The sequence below is a fragment of the Rosa rugosa genome, chromosome 2 (assembly GCF_958449725.1).
Source record: "Rosa rugosa chromosome 2, drRosRugo1.1, whole genome shotgun sequence".
Lineage (NCBI taxonomy): Eukaryota > Viridiplantae > Streptophyta > Magnoliopsida > Rosales > Rosaceae > Rosa > Rosa rugosa.
The window spans coordinates 44,623,644-44,639,899 of NC_084821.1; the positions used below are offsets into that span (position 1 = coordinate 44,623,644).

At 38.1% G+C, this 16,256-nt stretch overlaps 3 protein-coding genes across 6 annotated transcripts; 2 read left to right on the forward strand and 1 right to left on the reverse strand.

Annotated features, from left to right (window-relative positions):
- The first annotated feature begins 114 nt into the window (after positions 1–114).
- LOC133734406 (protein METABOLIC NETWORK MODULATOR 1) lies at positions 115–3,249 on the forward strand. Of its 2 annotated transcripts, none has more exons than XM_062162044.1 (3): positions 115–337; positions 1,714–2,821; positions 2,933–3,249. In XM_062162044.1, exons 2-3 carry the CDS (start codon positions 1,769–1,771, stop codon positions 3,023–3,025), a joined length of 1,146 nt encoding a protein of 381 aa, XP_062018028.1. In that variant the 5' UTR covers positions 115–337; positions 1,714–1,768; the 3' UTR covers positions 3,026–3,249. The 2 variants fall into 2 exon arrangements, with proteins under 2 accessions (XP_062018028.1, XP_062018027.1); XM_062162043.1 differs by having other exon boundaries at positions 116–337; positions 2,924–3,249.
- Positions 3,250–4,163: 914 nt separating this feature from the next.
- LOC133734407 (uncharacterized) lies at positions 4,164–10,554 on the reverse strand. Of its 3 annotated transcripts, none has more exons than XM_062162048.1 (12): positions 10,209–10,554; positions 9,691–9,812; positions 9,450–9,598; positions 9,049–9,181; positions 8,131–8,165; positions 7,701–7,773; positions 7,360–7,620; positions 6,743–7,000; positions 5,617–5,715; positions 5,447–5,497; positions 5,074–5,161; positions 4,164–4,782 (listed from the first exon to the last, which is right to left on the reverse strand). In XM_062162048.1, exons 1-12 carry the CDS (start codon positions 10,384–10,386, stop codon positions 4,667–4,669), a joined length of 1,563 nt encoding a protein of 520 aa, XP_062018032.1. In that variant the 5' UTR covers positions 10,387–10,554; the 3' UTR covers positions 4,164–4,666. The 3 variants fall into 3 exon arrangements, with proteins under 3 accessions (XP_062018032.1, XP_062018031.1, XP_062018029.1); XM_062162047.1 differs by having other exon boundaries at positions 4,164–4,773; positions 9,034–9,181; XM_062162045.1 differs by having other exon boundaries at positions 9,034–9,181.
- Positions 10,555–12,510: 1,956 nt separating this feature from the next.
- On the forward strand, positions 12,511–13,423 carry LOC133729533 (uncharacterized). Its single transcript, XM_062157066.1, has 2 exons — positions 12,511–13,001; positions 13,079–13,423. Exons 1-2 carry the CDS (start codon positions 12,730–12,732, stop codon positions 13,311–13,313), a joined length of 507 nt encoding a protein of 168 aa, XP_062013050.1. The 5' UTR covers positions 12,511–12,729; the 3' UTR covers positions 13,314–13,423.
- The last annotated feature ends 2,833 nt before the right edge of the window (positions 13,424–16,256 follow it).

Here is a 16,256-nt window from a genome sequence, read left to right on the forward strand (position 1 = left end):
GCTTCGTACACATTTGATAGAGTCGTATTGAAGTGAAGTCTAAACGACTTTGGTGTTCCAGACCATGTCAACCGACAGTAAATCCTAATAGACTCCATTTATGTCGTGCCATCTGCCCGCACCTCTCTCTCAGGAGTGACACCACGTTTTATCTCCTCATTTTTGCACTTTCTGATTCCGCACCTATTTCAAAACCACACCCTGCTATCTTCCCCCACTTCGCCCATTCCGCCCCAGACACTACAAAAAATAAAACCACCCCCCAAAATATTTTCCAGAATCAATCAAACCATTTTTGTTCATTTCCAGAACGACATCGTATCTCACAAGCAGTAAGGTACCCAGCACCTCTCTTTCCCAGTTTCTCAACTCACTATTTGCTCTTTGTATAATTATATTTGTTTACTGTAACTATACACCTCTTCCATCTTAGAGATTTACTGGATCGAAACCCTAATCTTAAATCGACTTTACTTCCCTTTCCTCGCTCAAAGTTGGAAAATTTACCTTGGTTTGCAGAGTAAAAATTGAAATTTTTTTTTTTTTTTTGAACTGATATGTTGAGAAGAAACGAATCAGGAATTATGATTTGTTAGGTGAATGGAGGGAATTATAGTTTATTGGCTCCTATTTATAAGCTTCTTAGTTTTATTTTTCTGACTACATGGTTTTATCCTATATAATCTCAGGTTTGGTGCAAGTAAATATGTTGATTAGGGAATTTTGGGTTAATCGTTTAGTTTCGGAGCTGGGTTTTAATTTGTTTGTTGCTTCAGGTGTCTTATTAAATAAAGTTGATTATTTTAAATGTACTTTAAGGTTGTAGTTCATCCGACTGTTTTTAATCATAATCATTGTCACTGTTATTATGTATTTAAGGTTCATTTATTCATTAGAGACCAGTACTTCTTTGTTACTTTTTTTTTCTTGGAAATTTACTATATCTTTAGTATTGGAATGCAAAAGTTATATAAATTTGCAGGTGTTGTAAATTTGTAATTTTTGCATCTTCAGACTACACATGTATGGGTACATTGCCACCTTTATGGTGAAAAATATAGATCTTCTTCCGCTTTTCGTTTTAGTGTTTATTTATTTTTGATATTGTTTGATAAGGTAAAAAGCTTTAGCTTTTGGTTACGGGCTTGGAATTTGTGGAGGTTAGCTTACTTCATATGGTATGGGTGTGTTGACTAAACTTGAATGGGGTTAAGAAGGAATTGAAGAGAGAAGGAGATGGAATTGGAGTGGAGAAGAGTCACTCCTATTAAGATGTTTACCAACATTTGGAATCAGAATAGGAATCTATGGGTAGTATAGATTATTGAAAAATATAAGTGCGGTTTTTGGTAGAAAAATTTCCCCCAAAAAAAAAAAAAAAGGCAAGGTGTTTTAGGGTTATTAAGAACCTAGACTTTCTGCACTTGCTCTTCTGTGTGTGAAAGACTGCACTTGTGTACGCAAAAAGCTTTAGTATGTATGTGTAATGTGTTGGACTTCTTCTATTGCAGATACAATGTTTACAAGGAAACTAAAAACATCTATAGAATCTTGTCATTGAATTTCTTATAACCAAAACCAAATTAGAAATATATGCAGTTAAGGGGTTTCCACACGGCATTATTGCTAAGTCTTACTATTGAAGCCCAGATGTCTGGCAGGTAATTTAAATTTTGGTTTCAATTTCTCATTCAGGCTCACTACTTGTTGCAGGGAGGGGAAATACAAGAATTTGTGGGGAAAACAAGATTAGACAAAAGCACCAAAGATGCAAGGAGATCAAGAAAACATTGCTGATGCCTTATCAAACATCCCTGTGAAGCGTAAACGTGGACGCCCACGGAAATATCCAAGACTTGATCCTCAAGAGAATGCTGCTCCTGTGCCCAGGTATCAGAACCTGAACTTGGGGGAGAATGCTGCTGTTCCTCCTCCTGGATTTGTAAGGAGCAACGGAAACCAAGCCCAACAAGCAGCACCAACTAATGGTACAAGTACAACTGATAACATGGTGGGAATGGTTGTTTCTGGTGTTGTTGAAGCATCATTTGACGCCGGCTACCTTCTCAGAGTTAGGGTTGGTAATACTGGTACCACTTTGAGGGGTGTTGTCTTCAAGCCTGGACATTACGCTCCTGTTGTACCAGAAAATGATGTGGCTCCAGATGTTGAAATGATCCGACGGCATGAAATTGCCCTCCCAGTTGAAAACCATTCTTCTGTTCATGGCCATAAACCTCATTCAAGAGATGCTTCCCACCCCGTTAATCATGTGGCTTCAGAAGGCCGACATGTGGCTCCGGTGGCTGCACAAAATGTTAATCGAGTAACGTCCAGAGGCAACTTGATGCCTGTTGTGCTCGAACCTTGCAAGGTATCAAATGGGCCGGCACTCACCAGTGAATCGAATCCCGTTGCAATCCAGGTTGCAACCGTAGCAACCTCGAAAGGGAAACAGGTTGTATCAGCTGCTCCATCGAATGGGTGTTCAATTCCCAACGACCAGGCATCAGCAGTTCAAAATCAAATGCTCGGGTCCCAACCTCACACCGGCCATCAGGTAATGTATGATGCTAAAATAAATGAGAATGGTCCTACTGATCCACCCTCTGTAGAGGAGCTGCATAAGACAGAAGCCAAGCAAATGACATTGCCTGAGAATGTGCCCTCAGAACCAACTGAGAGTCACGTAGAGGCTGGTAACTTGGCTACTCAACCCTTAGTTGAGCCCCTGCAAGCAGTAGAGCATAAAGACCATCCTGCATCTGCTTCCAAACCAATGGAGGATGGCAGAAATGGCAAAATGTCCGAGCTATTGCAGGTAAGGACTTTGTTTATAACAGAATATCTTTAAACATCTGGTTATAACAGAATGATATTCAGGAATCAGGACATAGCCACTGATTTCCACCACCTCATTAAGGTTTTGCAGGAAAGCATGAAGGAGAGGATGAAGGACCAAACTGAGAAACTGTTCGGAGATGGACAAAATGATCATTCAAGCACACCTTCACAGGCATCTTGAACGAATGTTATGTATACATGCCTCCTTGTTGGACATCAGGTCTTAGCATGATCAGCCAATTGTGTATTAGGAATTTAAAAAAAAAAAAAAAACAATTTAAATGATGAAGGATGCTGGGAAAGTTCATTTAAGTACTGTTCTCTTATGTAGGACTGAGAAGATTTTAATTTTTCCCTGTTGTAGTTTTATTTGACTAATAAATGTATTTTTGTTTTTTTTTTTCATGATCTGTGCAACTGATACAGTATCCATGCTTGATTTGATTGCTGCTTTAATTTTTTTTTTTTTTTTTTTTATCGAAATGATAATACTACCCTTCTGTTAAAAAAAGAGTGATAGTACTACCTTCCACTTCCATATCCTAATTTTGGAAGAACTTGTACCGAGTTCAAGCATTGGTTCCTCACCTCACCTTGAGGATGGAAGTATTGATCAACTTTACCTTATTTTTCGTGTGGATGTTAGTCGTATCACAAGCATGAGCAAATGTGAGTGAAATAATTAGACCTGTTTACTATTGGTGTGTTATCATAAACAATATGTTCGAACTTTGATACAATGTCTTTTTGGAGAAGGGGTCTCATTCTGGTTCATAATATTACAACACATCCAGATTCTTTTCAAAAGCAGTTGATTATAAAATTTACACAATTTGACAGCAGCTTATAAACGTTGGTAAAAAAACAATTTTCATAAGCTAAAAGTTAAAGCTGCTTGTTGCGTTGGCTGTACCAAACTGTGTTGTTTCTATTTAGCCGGTGAAATCCTTCAACCTAGGTCGCAGAGTTTCTAGCATGACTGCATGACACTCATAAGAAGTGGTAACATACTTCTCATGTGACTGGAATGTTATAAGAGCTGCATGAGAAACGTTCTTGGTTTGATACTAGTTACCCTTTATACAGAGCAACCTCTTGGACTGAATAATTTCCTTGACTGGCAGCCATTTTAAAAAAGGTTTACTTTATTATACCTCCCAACTCCCGGCCTTTACACACGAAGGCATATGTAATGAAATTAAAAATGCAAGGAAAGAACACTAATTTAATGTGTAAAGATAAAGGACATAAAATGCAATTAGCATATAAAAATATTTATTCAAATCTTTTCATAGAGCTGAAGAAAGCATGGAAACAAATAACAAAAAAATAAAGATACTGTTCATCTCATATCAAGGGTTCATTACAATTTATAAATGAACCATCCACGGCACAATGGCAAAACTTCCAACAAATCAGAAGATATAAACATCAGGGATTATGAAATTTAGAATCAACAGAATCAGTCCATCTGTTTTTTCAAGTACTTTACATGTTGCTCTCTTCTCAAAATTATTCAACCCTATTCTGTTTTCTATAAAAAAAAACAATCACCACATTTTTCAAACAAAAAAAAAATTGAATGAAGCTTCATCCCCCTAATCAGGTTTGACAGGTTCCCTTGTGTAAAAGTTCTCTAGCTTTCTATGTATAGAGAATAACCTGAATGGACTTTTGTCCAGCAAAAAACTCGAGGCCAAAACTTTGTATTAATATGATAAATATATACTGTAATTAAATGCCAGCTGAGGTCATGAGTGAGAAAACTTGTTCACCAAACTTGGGGAAGATATCATTAGAATCTGGAACTTGGATGAGACAATTAGAACGGAAGGGAGGTTGCAAAAATCGGATGCGACTTGGCAATGGGAAAAGGCTGCTGTCCAGTAGCCATAAACTGCGGAGGCACACACAGCTGCAATGCTTGGCCTGCAGTTCCTGAATTAAAATCAACAAAGTAAAAAGAGAGAAAGTGGAGACAAAGATTCCAAAGTGAAGGTGGTTTCAGAGCTACTATTTTTATTTGAAAATTAAATTGTGAAAGCTACAATTGTATCCATGAAGATGACATAAGAAGGTCTAAAAGAAAGCAATAATTATGTTATTCAGGCTTTTCCTTTTCCGATGATTCAAATAGTTGGAATTTCTATTTTCCAAACATGAACATTTTACGCGAACACATAAATTGCTGGACCGGATTCATCATAAAGGTAATAGAATTGTCCATACCTTGGTGCTTTGGAAACTGGACCTGATGTGGAGTCAACATAGGACGTGCAGATAGTGGTGAGATGGTTGGTGTACCCTGAACCAAATCCTTCAATATATACAAAGGAAGGGAGGTCAGAAAAATGGTTAATAAAAATAAAGAGAAAAAAGACAAATTAAAAATAAAGATACAATTATCATATGCATTATGTTATTTTCTAAACTGTTATTCCTCACAAGCATCTAGCCATCTATCAATAAAATTCATCCAGCTATTTGTTCAAAAGAGCGTCAGCTATACTTCAGTTTGAGCAATGAAAGAAACTATCTTTTGTTATTTATCTGCTTCCAACATACAATCGTATAATATTTGTTATGCCAACGTATCTCTTACTTGAGAAACTGGATGCACATAGACAAGCTGTCCAAATCGTCCTACCATAACCTGGAGGGGGAGAGAGAGACACACACAGAGAGAGATCAGAAACATGGAGTTAAACAGTAGTCATAAATACTGAAATCAAATTGATATAAAGATGATTTTACATCCTTTAAATTACTTACAGCTTGAGTATTGGGATGCACATAGGTCGGTCCAGCCTGAACAGGATGCTGACCAGCATACCTAACTGTCTGCGCCCTACTGCTCATGTGTCCAACAATCTATAGGCAGAAAGTAAAACCCAACATGAATCATAACTTGTTCGCAAGAACTCTATAGCAAATATTACTATACATTTTGATAAGAGAGGTATCATGCCATATTTCAGTCAACGGATAATAGAAATCATATCACTTGCATGCTCTACACAAATGTTATTTTGACTACTTGATGTAAGGTATGTAGACACTAGATATGTAATCTTCGTTTCCTACTCAAGGTGAGGGAAAAAAACCATGCTCACCAATTGCTTCCAACAATTGGTATACACATCAAGTACTTAATTTTCAAAGAAATGTTATCTATTAGATTGTGAATCTTTGACCTAACAAATAATCATCATAGATTTTTCTGATAGATGACTACATATAACACACATGATGATTTGATCTAACTCACCAATGTACACAAAATATATGAACAGTAAGTAAACATACATATATGTTACATATATATAGATACATATTATATACGTTACAGACAGATGAGTAGATAAAATATAATTCAATCTTGGGCTGTTAATCACTTCCTAAAGCTAAGATTAAAACACTCAAAATAGTAGTATTTTAAACCAAGCAGTGAGATCGTTTTAGCCTTGGATCTAATGGCCGAGGATTGACTGCTTTAGCTCCCACTAAAGATCATGCAGACAGTAACTCTGCTAGTATATAAACAAAGTCTTACTTTTTTTTTTCTGGCAGGGAAACAACGCCTTACTATACACCATAAGAAAAGTGATAAAACCAGAAAAGTCATCAGCTTCCTAATAACCAACCATTGAATCAAAATCTAACAACTGATATTCAAATCAGATGATGTACTTTAAGAAGGAAGAAATAAATGTAACACATGATCCCATGATTGACCAGCATGAATTTTTGTCCATTGGTCAATAGGCTGGTTAACAGAAACATATGTGTTGGACACAGACACACACACAGAGGGACTTTTCCAATACTCAGAAGTAAAGCTTGAATCAGTATCATTAAATAGTACCAATATGAATTAAGTAATGCCTATGATACGTACAGGTTGTGAAAATTGAGAAGCACTGCTACCATTCCCAGTTGTGAAATTATTGTATGGGAGAACCTTAACAGGCACAGATGTACGGGATGCGAAAGGATTCGATCCAACTTCTGGCTGGACGGCAGGACCAGGTACCACGGGGCAATTGGTTGGTATAAAACCCATGCTTGCCACTGTTGGCACTGCAGGAGAGGTGGCTGCTATGGGCTTTGTAAAAGATGGCGAGAATACTTTTGCTCCTGGGTTGAGCTTAAATTCCTAAAAGAAACACCAAAACAGAAGAAAATATATCAACTTGATTATGTAAGTTAGGAAACAAAACATCAACTTCTAAAAGTTATTTATATAACCCGGTAATTGATACTAGAATAATTGGAATCACCAAGCAGTAAGGTTTCCTTAGTATTAGGCAACTAAATCTATAGTCTCTTATAATGCAATTACAGAAGATTTTAACATAGGTATTCTTATATTAGTATTAGTGCCCAGGTGCATAAATTAGATGGTAAAGACAGATAACTAATTGATTCTCGTTTAAGAAGACAATATGATGATCAGTGAAATCACTGAATAACTCAAGTTGACTCAAGCATGGGTATTTCAATAATAAGTTTTACCTTGCCACTTTTATTTAACTCTGAACCATGAGGGATCATTTCAGTTGATGTTGTTTCTGAATTACGACTTGAGACATTAGCAGCTGGCTTCAACAAAGTTGAGGAACCTGAAGAAACAACATTTGAACCGGAAGAAGTGTATTCTGAAGTTGTCCTTTCACAGCACTGAATGTCTCGTTGAACAATTACAGTAGAAGGATCACAAGACACTCCGAAAGGAAATAGCTTGGATGTCATCTTTGTATCCTGAACTTTGTCAGCCTGGACAAACGATTAGCACAAATGAGTACAGCATATATCACAAAGTGGTAGAGCACTATTGGAAGAGTTTCTTAACATACACTTTCTTTCCTATAAACCTCTAATTTCTGGTTGAAATCATCCTGCTTCCCTTGAGACCCATCATCCACCTGTCTGCCAAACAGTTAACAAGATCCTGATGATAAGATTGAAATAAAAAAAGACAGTACATAGAAACGTAATTATCCTATGGTAACATGACATATGACGGTTGTTGCACACAGTTATCAGCAATCTGACATGATGACCGTCAATGTGCCTATGTCCAAGAGAAGTCGAAGAGGCATTTTCACTCAAGAGATACATGCCAAAAGTCCATCACAGAACACTGGTGGAGGTATATTAACATGTGAGCACTTCTAATGCCAGAGTCAAGGCACAGAGGGCTGGGGCCAAAGCTCAAGGGTGGTGCCCAAAGTGTCACTCTCAACTATAAAATGATATAAATAAAAAGAAGAATAGAATTCATACCTCCTGTTCATGCAGGCACCAGAGGATTCTCTAATCTGCATTACCAAAAAGAACAGATTTTACAATAATAAACCTAAGAGATCCTACCTACAAGTGAACATTACTACGCTCCATGCAAACATAAGATATACTCCGGCAATACCACATCGACTCCTTTAAACAAAAGCTTTTTTTTTTTTTTTTCCAACAACAAAGAAGACGAAAAAATCATTGTAATAACACAAAAAATCCTCCAAAATTGTAAACTCAAGTTGACATTTGGATTCCTAAGCCGACTTTGCATCCTAGATCCCAATGCAGAGTTGTAAGAATCACAGTACTAGAATCTACATCCTTGTAGATGCATCCTAGCCAAGAGGGGAATGATACATATTCCATAATCATGACGCAGTGATTTTATCATCAGATAGTGCAAAGATGTGTACTGTGGATAGGGAGAGGTAGATCATTTTCTTTCATATCACCTATTGTCAAACTCCTACTTCAACGGTCCTTTTACATTCCTCAAGGTGGACAGATTATGTCAGTGCTTTAGGATTCTTTATGTTTGAGCTACTTAAGAAAATTGGCCAGAGTAGAAGGAATTTAATCAGTAGAGCATTTCTAAGGAGAAAAGGGGAAGATCTCTATCAATCTGTTAGAAGAAGGTCTGCTCTCATTTTGCTGACTTGTCAATTGATACCCATACATGAGGTTCGAATTTGCAATGCTGTTGCATTTCTTGATTTTATTTTCCTATCCTCTTTTACATTTCTTTTATTTTCTTTATCTTTTCTATTTTCGATATGTCTTTTCCGTATATCAAGTTTGAACGAGATGTGGTAAACTACTTGACTTTAGGTAGAACTAAGTTCATCAAGTTTTAAGAAACAAAATGATGCCTAAAAAAAACAAAAGGATTACCTCTGATAAGTTTACCTCATCACTTCTCTTATTTTCAAGTTCTGCGGCATTCTCAATATGATTCAGTGGCATATTCCTCCCTCCATGTTCCTTGCCAGCCCTTGTGGGTGTAACACCATGAAAGCCATTCCCATTTTGCATTAGCACCCTGCTTAAATGAGTAAAATATGAATGCATAACTCTGAATCAAGAATAATAGCTGAAAAACAGATTTAAACAAGGAACCCATTCTTCTACGTAAGACAAGCAGTGGCAGAAACTATCTGCCAGTATAATCAGTTGCCATACTGAGCAAAAACTGAGGAAACGACATGCTCAGTCCAATCAGCAATCTAAAGACCTTGTTTTACTCTCAACACTGTGTAAACTATTCAATGCAGATATAGGTACATACAAGTCCAAATTTGATAAAATACCTTCCACCCTTCTTCTTATTTATGGCAGACTCACTTGACTTCTTCGCACCATTCTTTGAACACTCATCAGAAGAAACAGTACCCGTAACAGCTTCAGTTCTGTCACCAGACATATTTCCAGCAACACCATCAGCTGGAAGTAAAACTCCCTGAATGATTTATAAAAAGCAACATTTACATCACGCACTATTGTTCAAATCAATGCAAGAAGCAGATCCAAGGAATGCCATGAATTGCATACCTTTGTAACAACTTGGACAAGGTCACCAGAAAGAATCACAAGAGTGTCTATCAACTCCCCATTTGCTACATTCGCATCAGATTTTCCCTTTTGAGTCATCCTTGCTTTCTTCAAAACAATGCCTACCAAACCGAAAGCCCACAATTAAGATTCTCACTCTTCATAAATTCGTCTACAACACACACACACACACACACAAAGCACCCCAGTAATTACACCTAAAGATCCAATTTTCTAGTTTTCCAACTGCAAAGTTTTTATCTTTTTCTTAATGCAAACTCTCCATTATTTCAACACAATGGATCACTAACTCTTTAGAAAACCCAGAAAGAAGAACAAATACAATAACTAAACCCAGATCAGACACTATTTGATCCCAAACAACGGGATCACCATAACCCTTCAAGAAAATGAAAACCCAGATACAGTTCCACATAAAACCAAAAACCCAGCAACAATTCCACACCATTCTCCAAAACACATTGAACCCACTAAAGAGCTCAAACAAAAAAGCACACCGTAATCATTTTCCACAGAAGCAGTGTGGAAGATTCCGGAGTAGACAGAGCCGTCCTTGACGTGAACATCGACTGGGAGACCAATGATGCACATGGTCGCAAACAGCAAGGCCTCGCTTAATGAAGAAGAAGAAGAAACCGCATCATCTTCTGTGAGCTCTCTGTTTCTGCACCCCATTTATATGTCCTTCTCTGTTTCTGATGATCCAAACACAGATTTCTATGAGTTGAAGCTGCTGTGTTTGTTTCTGTATTGAAGAAGAGAAAGGGATCTGACGAAGCTGCGGGAGGGAATTCGAAAAGGGAAATCAATTTCTCGTTAGCAATGTGTCTCTGTTTTGTGATACATCGTAAAAGCCAACTATGTTCTCTTTTCTTGTTTGTTGGCTTTGTTTTACTTTTTTTTTTTTTTTTTTCTCATGATAGCATACCCTAAACATGACACTAAACAAGGATTAACCTAGGCCTATCCTGGCTAAAGCCATCCCAGTCCAGGCCCATCAGAACGTTATTGGTGATTGGGGAAAGTTTTACTAGTTAGTCCTGATCCAATATGAGCCTAAACCTGTTTTATGTTGGGAGAATTCATTGGTTGGTGAGTTGTGATCTATATCTTATAAAAGGAAAAATTTATTGTTCTTTCACTCTGACCAAATTTTACGATAATACTGTTATGAGAGATTATTCAGAGCACCGCCATGCACTTGCACCAACATAAATGAATGGTTAGATTGCATTAAATACACTTTTTGTTTATTAAAAATAAAGTTGATAATAAATATCAAGGGTTGAGATTATTTTATAATGGTTGGGTCACTTACACCGTCGGTGCATAGAATAATTTCCATACTGTTATGCCCCATACGATTCACTTTTTTTTCTCGCAGTTCCAAAGACATCAGCCTCATATTTTGGTTTGCATCGAGCAGGGAGAATTGAATGATTGAAATACTGATTACCGAACCTTCCAATGTAAATCCGAGGTTCCTCATTTATGATTGGGATTTGATGTAGTTAGAAATTTTGTTGTGCTTGTTGTTGTAAATGCTTTGGCATAAGTCTCGACCCTCGATTTGGGGTTGAAATGATGGTGCGTGAGGGCATGTGCCGCCTCTTATGGACCTCTGTTTTAGCTTGTTAGGTAGAGTTGAGTGTTATGAACTTGTAGGTATAACTTTTGTTACACATTTTCTGACAAATGGGGATTGATCGAAATCTCGTAATTTCAGATTTTTGAGTTTCGATTCATGAAAATCCAACCGTTGGATCTTCATTGTTTCACATTACGTTGTTAAAACTATTGAGTCGATGTAAACTTTAAAGTTTAATTCAACTTTCAGGTTTCTAACCAATTGATGATAAGGGTTTCGAGTTTTGTTTTATAATTGAATTTAAATTCGGTCATCCAATTAATGGTTATGAATTATCATTTTGTACAAGATGACATGTAGAGCCATCATTCGATGAAGATCTCGACCAACGGCAACTTAGCCGTATTCACATTAATGGACTTTTATTTTCAAATTAAATTCTCTAAGCACAAATATCTCCGTTAGTAATATGGGTAAGTAGGGATCATTCTGATAGAAGATTGGAGTCTAACCACTAATCTAAGACTCGAAATTGATTATACCTAATCAGTTCAATCCTAAAGAACTAGCTGGAAGATGACTCTAAACAATTTAAATGTCATCAAAATCTACACACTCTATCTAGAAGCAGACAAAGTTTGGTGAATTTTGAGGTTGATTTGGTTAACAAAATAATTTAAAAAAATGAACAGAAAATTGTTCTGATTTCAGGGTTTGGAGAAAACTAGGGCTGGGCATAAGTCGGGTCGGGTCGGTTTGAGGCCCAAACCGACACCGATTCATAGTTGTCGGTTTTGGATTTTTCAGGACCGAAACCGGTTGTAGAATGTAATGGACCGAACCTTCGGTTGGGCCGAATATTCGGGTCGGGTCGGGTCGGTTTCGGGTTAAACCGATTTAGAGTTTTTGACCCATTTTCGAGGCCCAGTTCATTAATATTTCAATTTCCCTGCTTTGTAAGACTTTTTCTGGGGCATTCTAAAGGCCCATTTATGAACACCTAAGATTTCAACAAAATCCAAATTTCAAAAGTGCAGCAGCAAGACAAAATATCAGAGTGCATCAACCTAACTAAAGACTAAAAGTGCAGCAAGCTAATAAAACTCCATCAACCATACTAAGAAAAGTCCACCATCAGTTTGAATCCTAATAAAAGTCCATCATCAAGAACAAATAAAAGTCTTTAAACCAATCAAATAAAAATGCAGCAACTTAGTTTGGAACAGGCAGCTGCTTTCACCCATCACACAGTCTCTTCGAGTAGATCACCAATATTTGTTATACCAGAATCTGCATCATATTCACAATATCAAATTTCAAGTTTTCAACAATCAAACAGAACACAAATTTTAAAACGACAAGAACAAAACTGAAGTAATTTACCTGCTTCCATCTTTTCAAGCTCGGCGTACTGCTCCATTTCAACCCTAATGGGCTCCTTGAACAGTGGCTTACTTGTAGCCCTTAACCAATCACTTGAGCAAACAAGTGCCTCAACCATTTTAGGGGTCAAACTTGCTCTAAATGGATCAAGAATCCTTTTTCCAAGACTGAAGGCGCTTTCACTAGCTACTGTTGATGCAGGTACAGCCATAACATCTCTTGCAATTTGCGATAGAATGGGAAATCTAGCACAATTCTCCTTCCACCAATCCAACACTTGGAAGCTTGGGTTTGAAGGGTCCTCCGATGGCTCCAGCAGGTACTTATCAACTTCATTCCTGATTTCAACGACATCTTTTTCCTGCCTAAGCTTCATGAACTCATTCATGCTTGCAGCATAGCTGTCGTGTTCAACCAATATTGCAGTTTCAGCATCAAACTTTGGCTGAGTTGCAGAGATAGACGCTTGTGCCGCCTCTGGATCATTTTCAGCATACTCAACGAAGAGCTGCAGAAACATGCTCTTTACTTCATTCACCATCGAACCCACCAAGGACTTGTCTTGCTGCAGTTTTGGGAAAAAATATTCCATGTACAGCAGCTTGTACCTACAAAACATAAAACAGTGTAAAACTGGAAAAATATTCCATGTCCAGCAATATATCAAGTACCAAAATAAAAACCGTACCTTGGATCCAACACCACAGCTATCAAAAGGATTTTGTTAAGCTCTTCAAGCCTCCCCCAATATTTGTCAAACTTCTTCTTCATTGAAATCCCAATGCTCACAAGCAATGGATCATCACCTTGTAAAACAGAAATCGTGCAATTAGTTATGCTACTTTATACAAACAGAAAATTTAACAATTAAAAAACAGAAATAAATGAAGTAATTTACCTTGAATACATTTGTCCAACTCTCCGATGATGGTGCACATCCAAAGCAATGGCTGGTTTGCGGTGACAATAAGTGTCCCACTAAACTTGAGAGTTGCATCATAAAATATCTTCAAAAATTTGACCAGCCTTGCAGCCTTCTCCCAATCAAGACCAATTGGAGGTCCATCTCTTTTCTTCCCACCAACCCTCTCATTGAAATAGGATTCAAACTGTGAATCCTCATCCTCCAACCTTAGAAAAGCTTTCCGGTACTTTACTGCTATGTCTAACATGAAATAAGTTGAGTTCCATCTAGTGCACACATCTAAAGGCACTATCCCACCCTTGTGGTCAACTTTTTCTTGAGCTGCACACTTTCGGAACTTTTCCAACCTAGCTGGACTTGACCTAATGTACTTCACGCAGTTCCGAATCGAATCAATTGAGGAATCCAGCTCCTCCATTCCATCCTTAACAATTAAGTTAAGGATGTGGCAGCAGCACCTCATATGTAAAAACTGCCCCCTCAAGACCAACTCTTTCCAATTTCCTATCTTTTCTCTCATGTAATCTAAAGCCACTTGATTAGGTGAAGCATTATCGACGACAATACAGAAAACTTTCTCTATTCCCCACCCAATTAAACAAGTCTCAACTAGCTGCCCTATTGTTTTGCCCCTATGGTTTGGTATCACACAAAAATTAAGGATTCTTTTGTGAAAAACCCATTCATCATCAATAAAGTGAGCTGTGAGTACCATATAGTTGATATTTTGAATTGAGGTCCAAGTATCAGTGGTGAGGGATACTCTCTGACCATAAGTGGCTAAAATATTTTTGATCCTAGTCTTCTCCAATTGATAGAGATCCAAAATATCTCTAGCAATTGACCTACGGGACAGCAGCTTAAACTGTGGCTGACAACTCTTCATGAAATCAATGAATCCCTGTCCTTCAACAAAGCTAAATGGTAGTTCATCCCTAATTACCATCCTAGCACAAGCTAGCCTTGCCACATCGTTATCAAAAGATCTCGCAATTAACTTCCCCCCATTATCTATCGAATCAAACACTAAATTTTTCTGTTTTTTAGCGGGAATTTAAAGAGGACACTTCTTACACTGATATAGCATATGATTTTTCATCGTACTCGTGCCGTTGAACTTCGAGTGGCATAAGTAAGTCTGCGGACAGTAGTTGCATTTGGCCTTCGGCTTCGCCATCTTTGAACCATCAGGATTCATCAGCTGCGAGAAGTGCTCCCATACCACACTTGTGTTCTTCCTCTTCGTACCAGACTGCAACTGAGGTACTTCCGAAGAAGGGGTAGCAGTGCCAGCAGGAGGTGGAAGTGCAGGGGGAACCATGGCACTAGATATAGGGGTATCAGCGGCAGTAGTGCCAATGCTGCTCCCAGTGACCTCAGTCCCGATGAGCAGTGGTTGAACCTCAAGTGATTCATCCATCCTCTGCATCAACAGTTTAAAAAAAAAAAAAACACGAAGCCAGTCAGTTCCAAATCAACACGAAGTCAGTTCCAAATCAAAGTCCTTACATGGTATCACATAAACAGATCGTTTTACTCATAACAAAGTAACATAAACACTACTACAGTTGATATTTTTGGAAAATGAACTAAATTAACATCTCCAGGTAAACTACATCTCCAAGTGCATGTTAAATGGATCAAATCTTGTAAACAAGTGAAAACACAGAGATATGATCAAACTTTCGAAATAATCAAAACCCAAGTCCCTAAAATCAAAACACAAAATTTAATAATTAAAATGAAAACTGAAAACTGAAGAGAGAGGCCAACCCGATCTGGAAGAGAGGGAGAGTTGAGGGCGAGATCTCCCGAGAGAGAGGTGGAGCCGTGGAGGGCGAGCTGACGACAGACAGGTGGAGACGTCGAGGCCGACCTGATCTGGAAGAGAGGGAGGGTTGAGGGCGAGGTTGAGGCCGGACTGAGAGTGAGAGGGAGGCGGTCGAGGTTGAGGCGGACTGAGAGTGAGAGAGAGGCGCAGTGAGGGACTGAGGGTCGAAAACTCGAAATGAGTCAAATGAGGAGGCAGAGGTGTCTTAGGGTTTACACAAGTGTGATCGCGTGTGGGCAGGTCTACACACGTTTTGGTGTTCCACCAACGATCTGAAGACAAATATATAAAATATATATATATAATATATTTATTTAAATATCGGTTCGGTCCGGTTTTGACCGGTCGGTTCAACACTTAACACCGAATCCGACCCGGTTCAATTCCGGTTCGGTCCGGTTCTGTCAATTTCCAGTCACATTGTAATCGGTTCGGTTACCGAACCGGAAAAACCGGTCCGGTTCGGTCGGTTTTCTACCTCATTTCGGTTTTTTGTCCACCCCTAGAGAAAACAATGGGAATTAAGGAAGATAGCTAGGGACGCTTCCACCACTAAACAATCAATTCTTGGATAACTACCTAACCTAAATTTAGTTATTTGGATTACCACATATATAAGCCTAAAATGTTAAGGTGCAAATTGTATAGTTTGTAACTTTGTATTACTTTGTCGTACTTTGCTTGCTAACTAAAGGAGGATTATCATGTAAAGCTTTATTCTCAACTTATTGCCCCGTGGAGAGCCAGATGAGGGGAGACCTTAATTTAGGTCCGGTTCAGAGGGCGGGGATATTTATTTGAAGCCTAACAAATGAGCT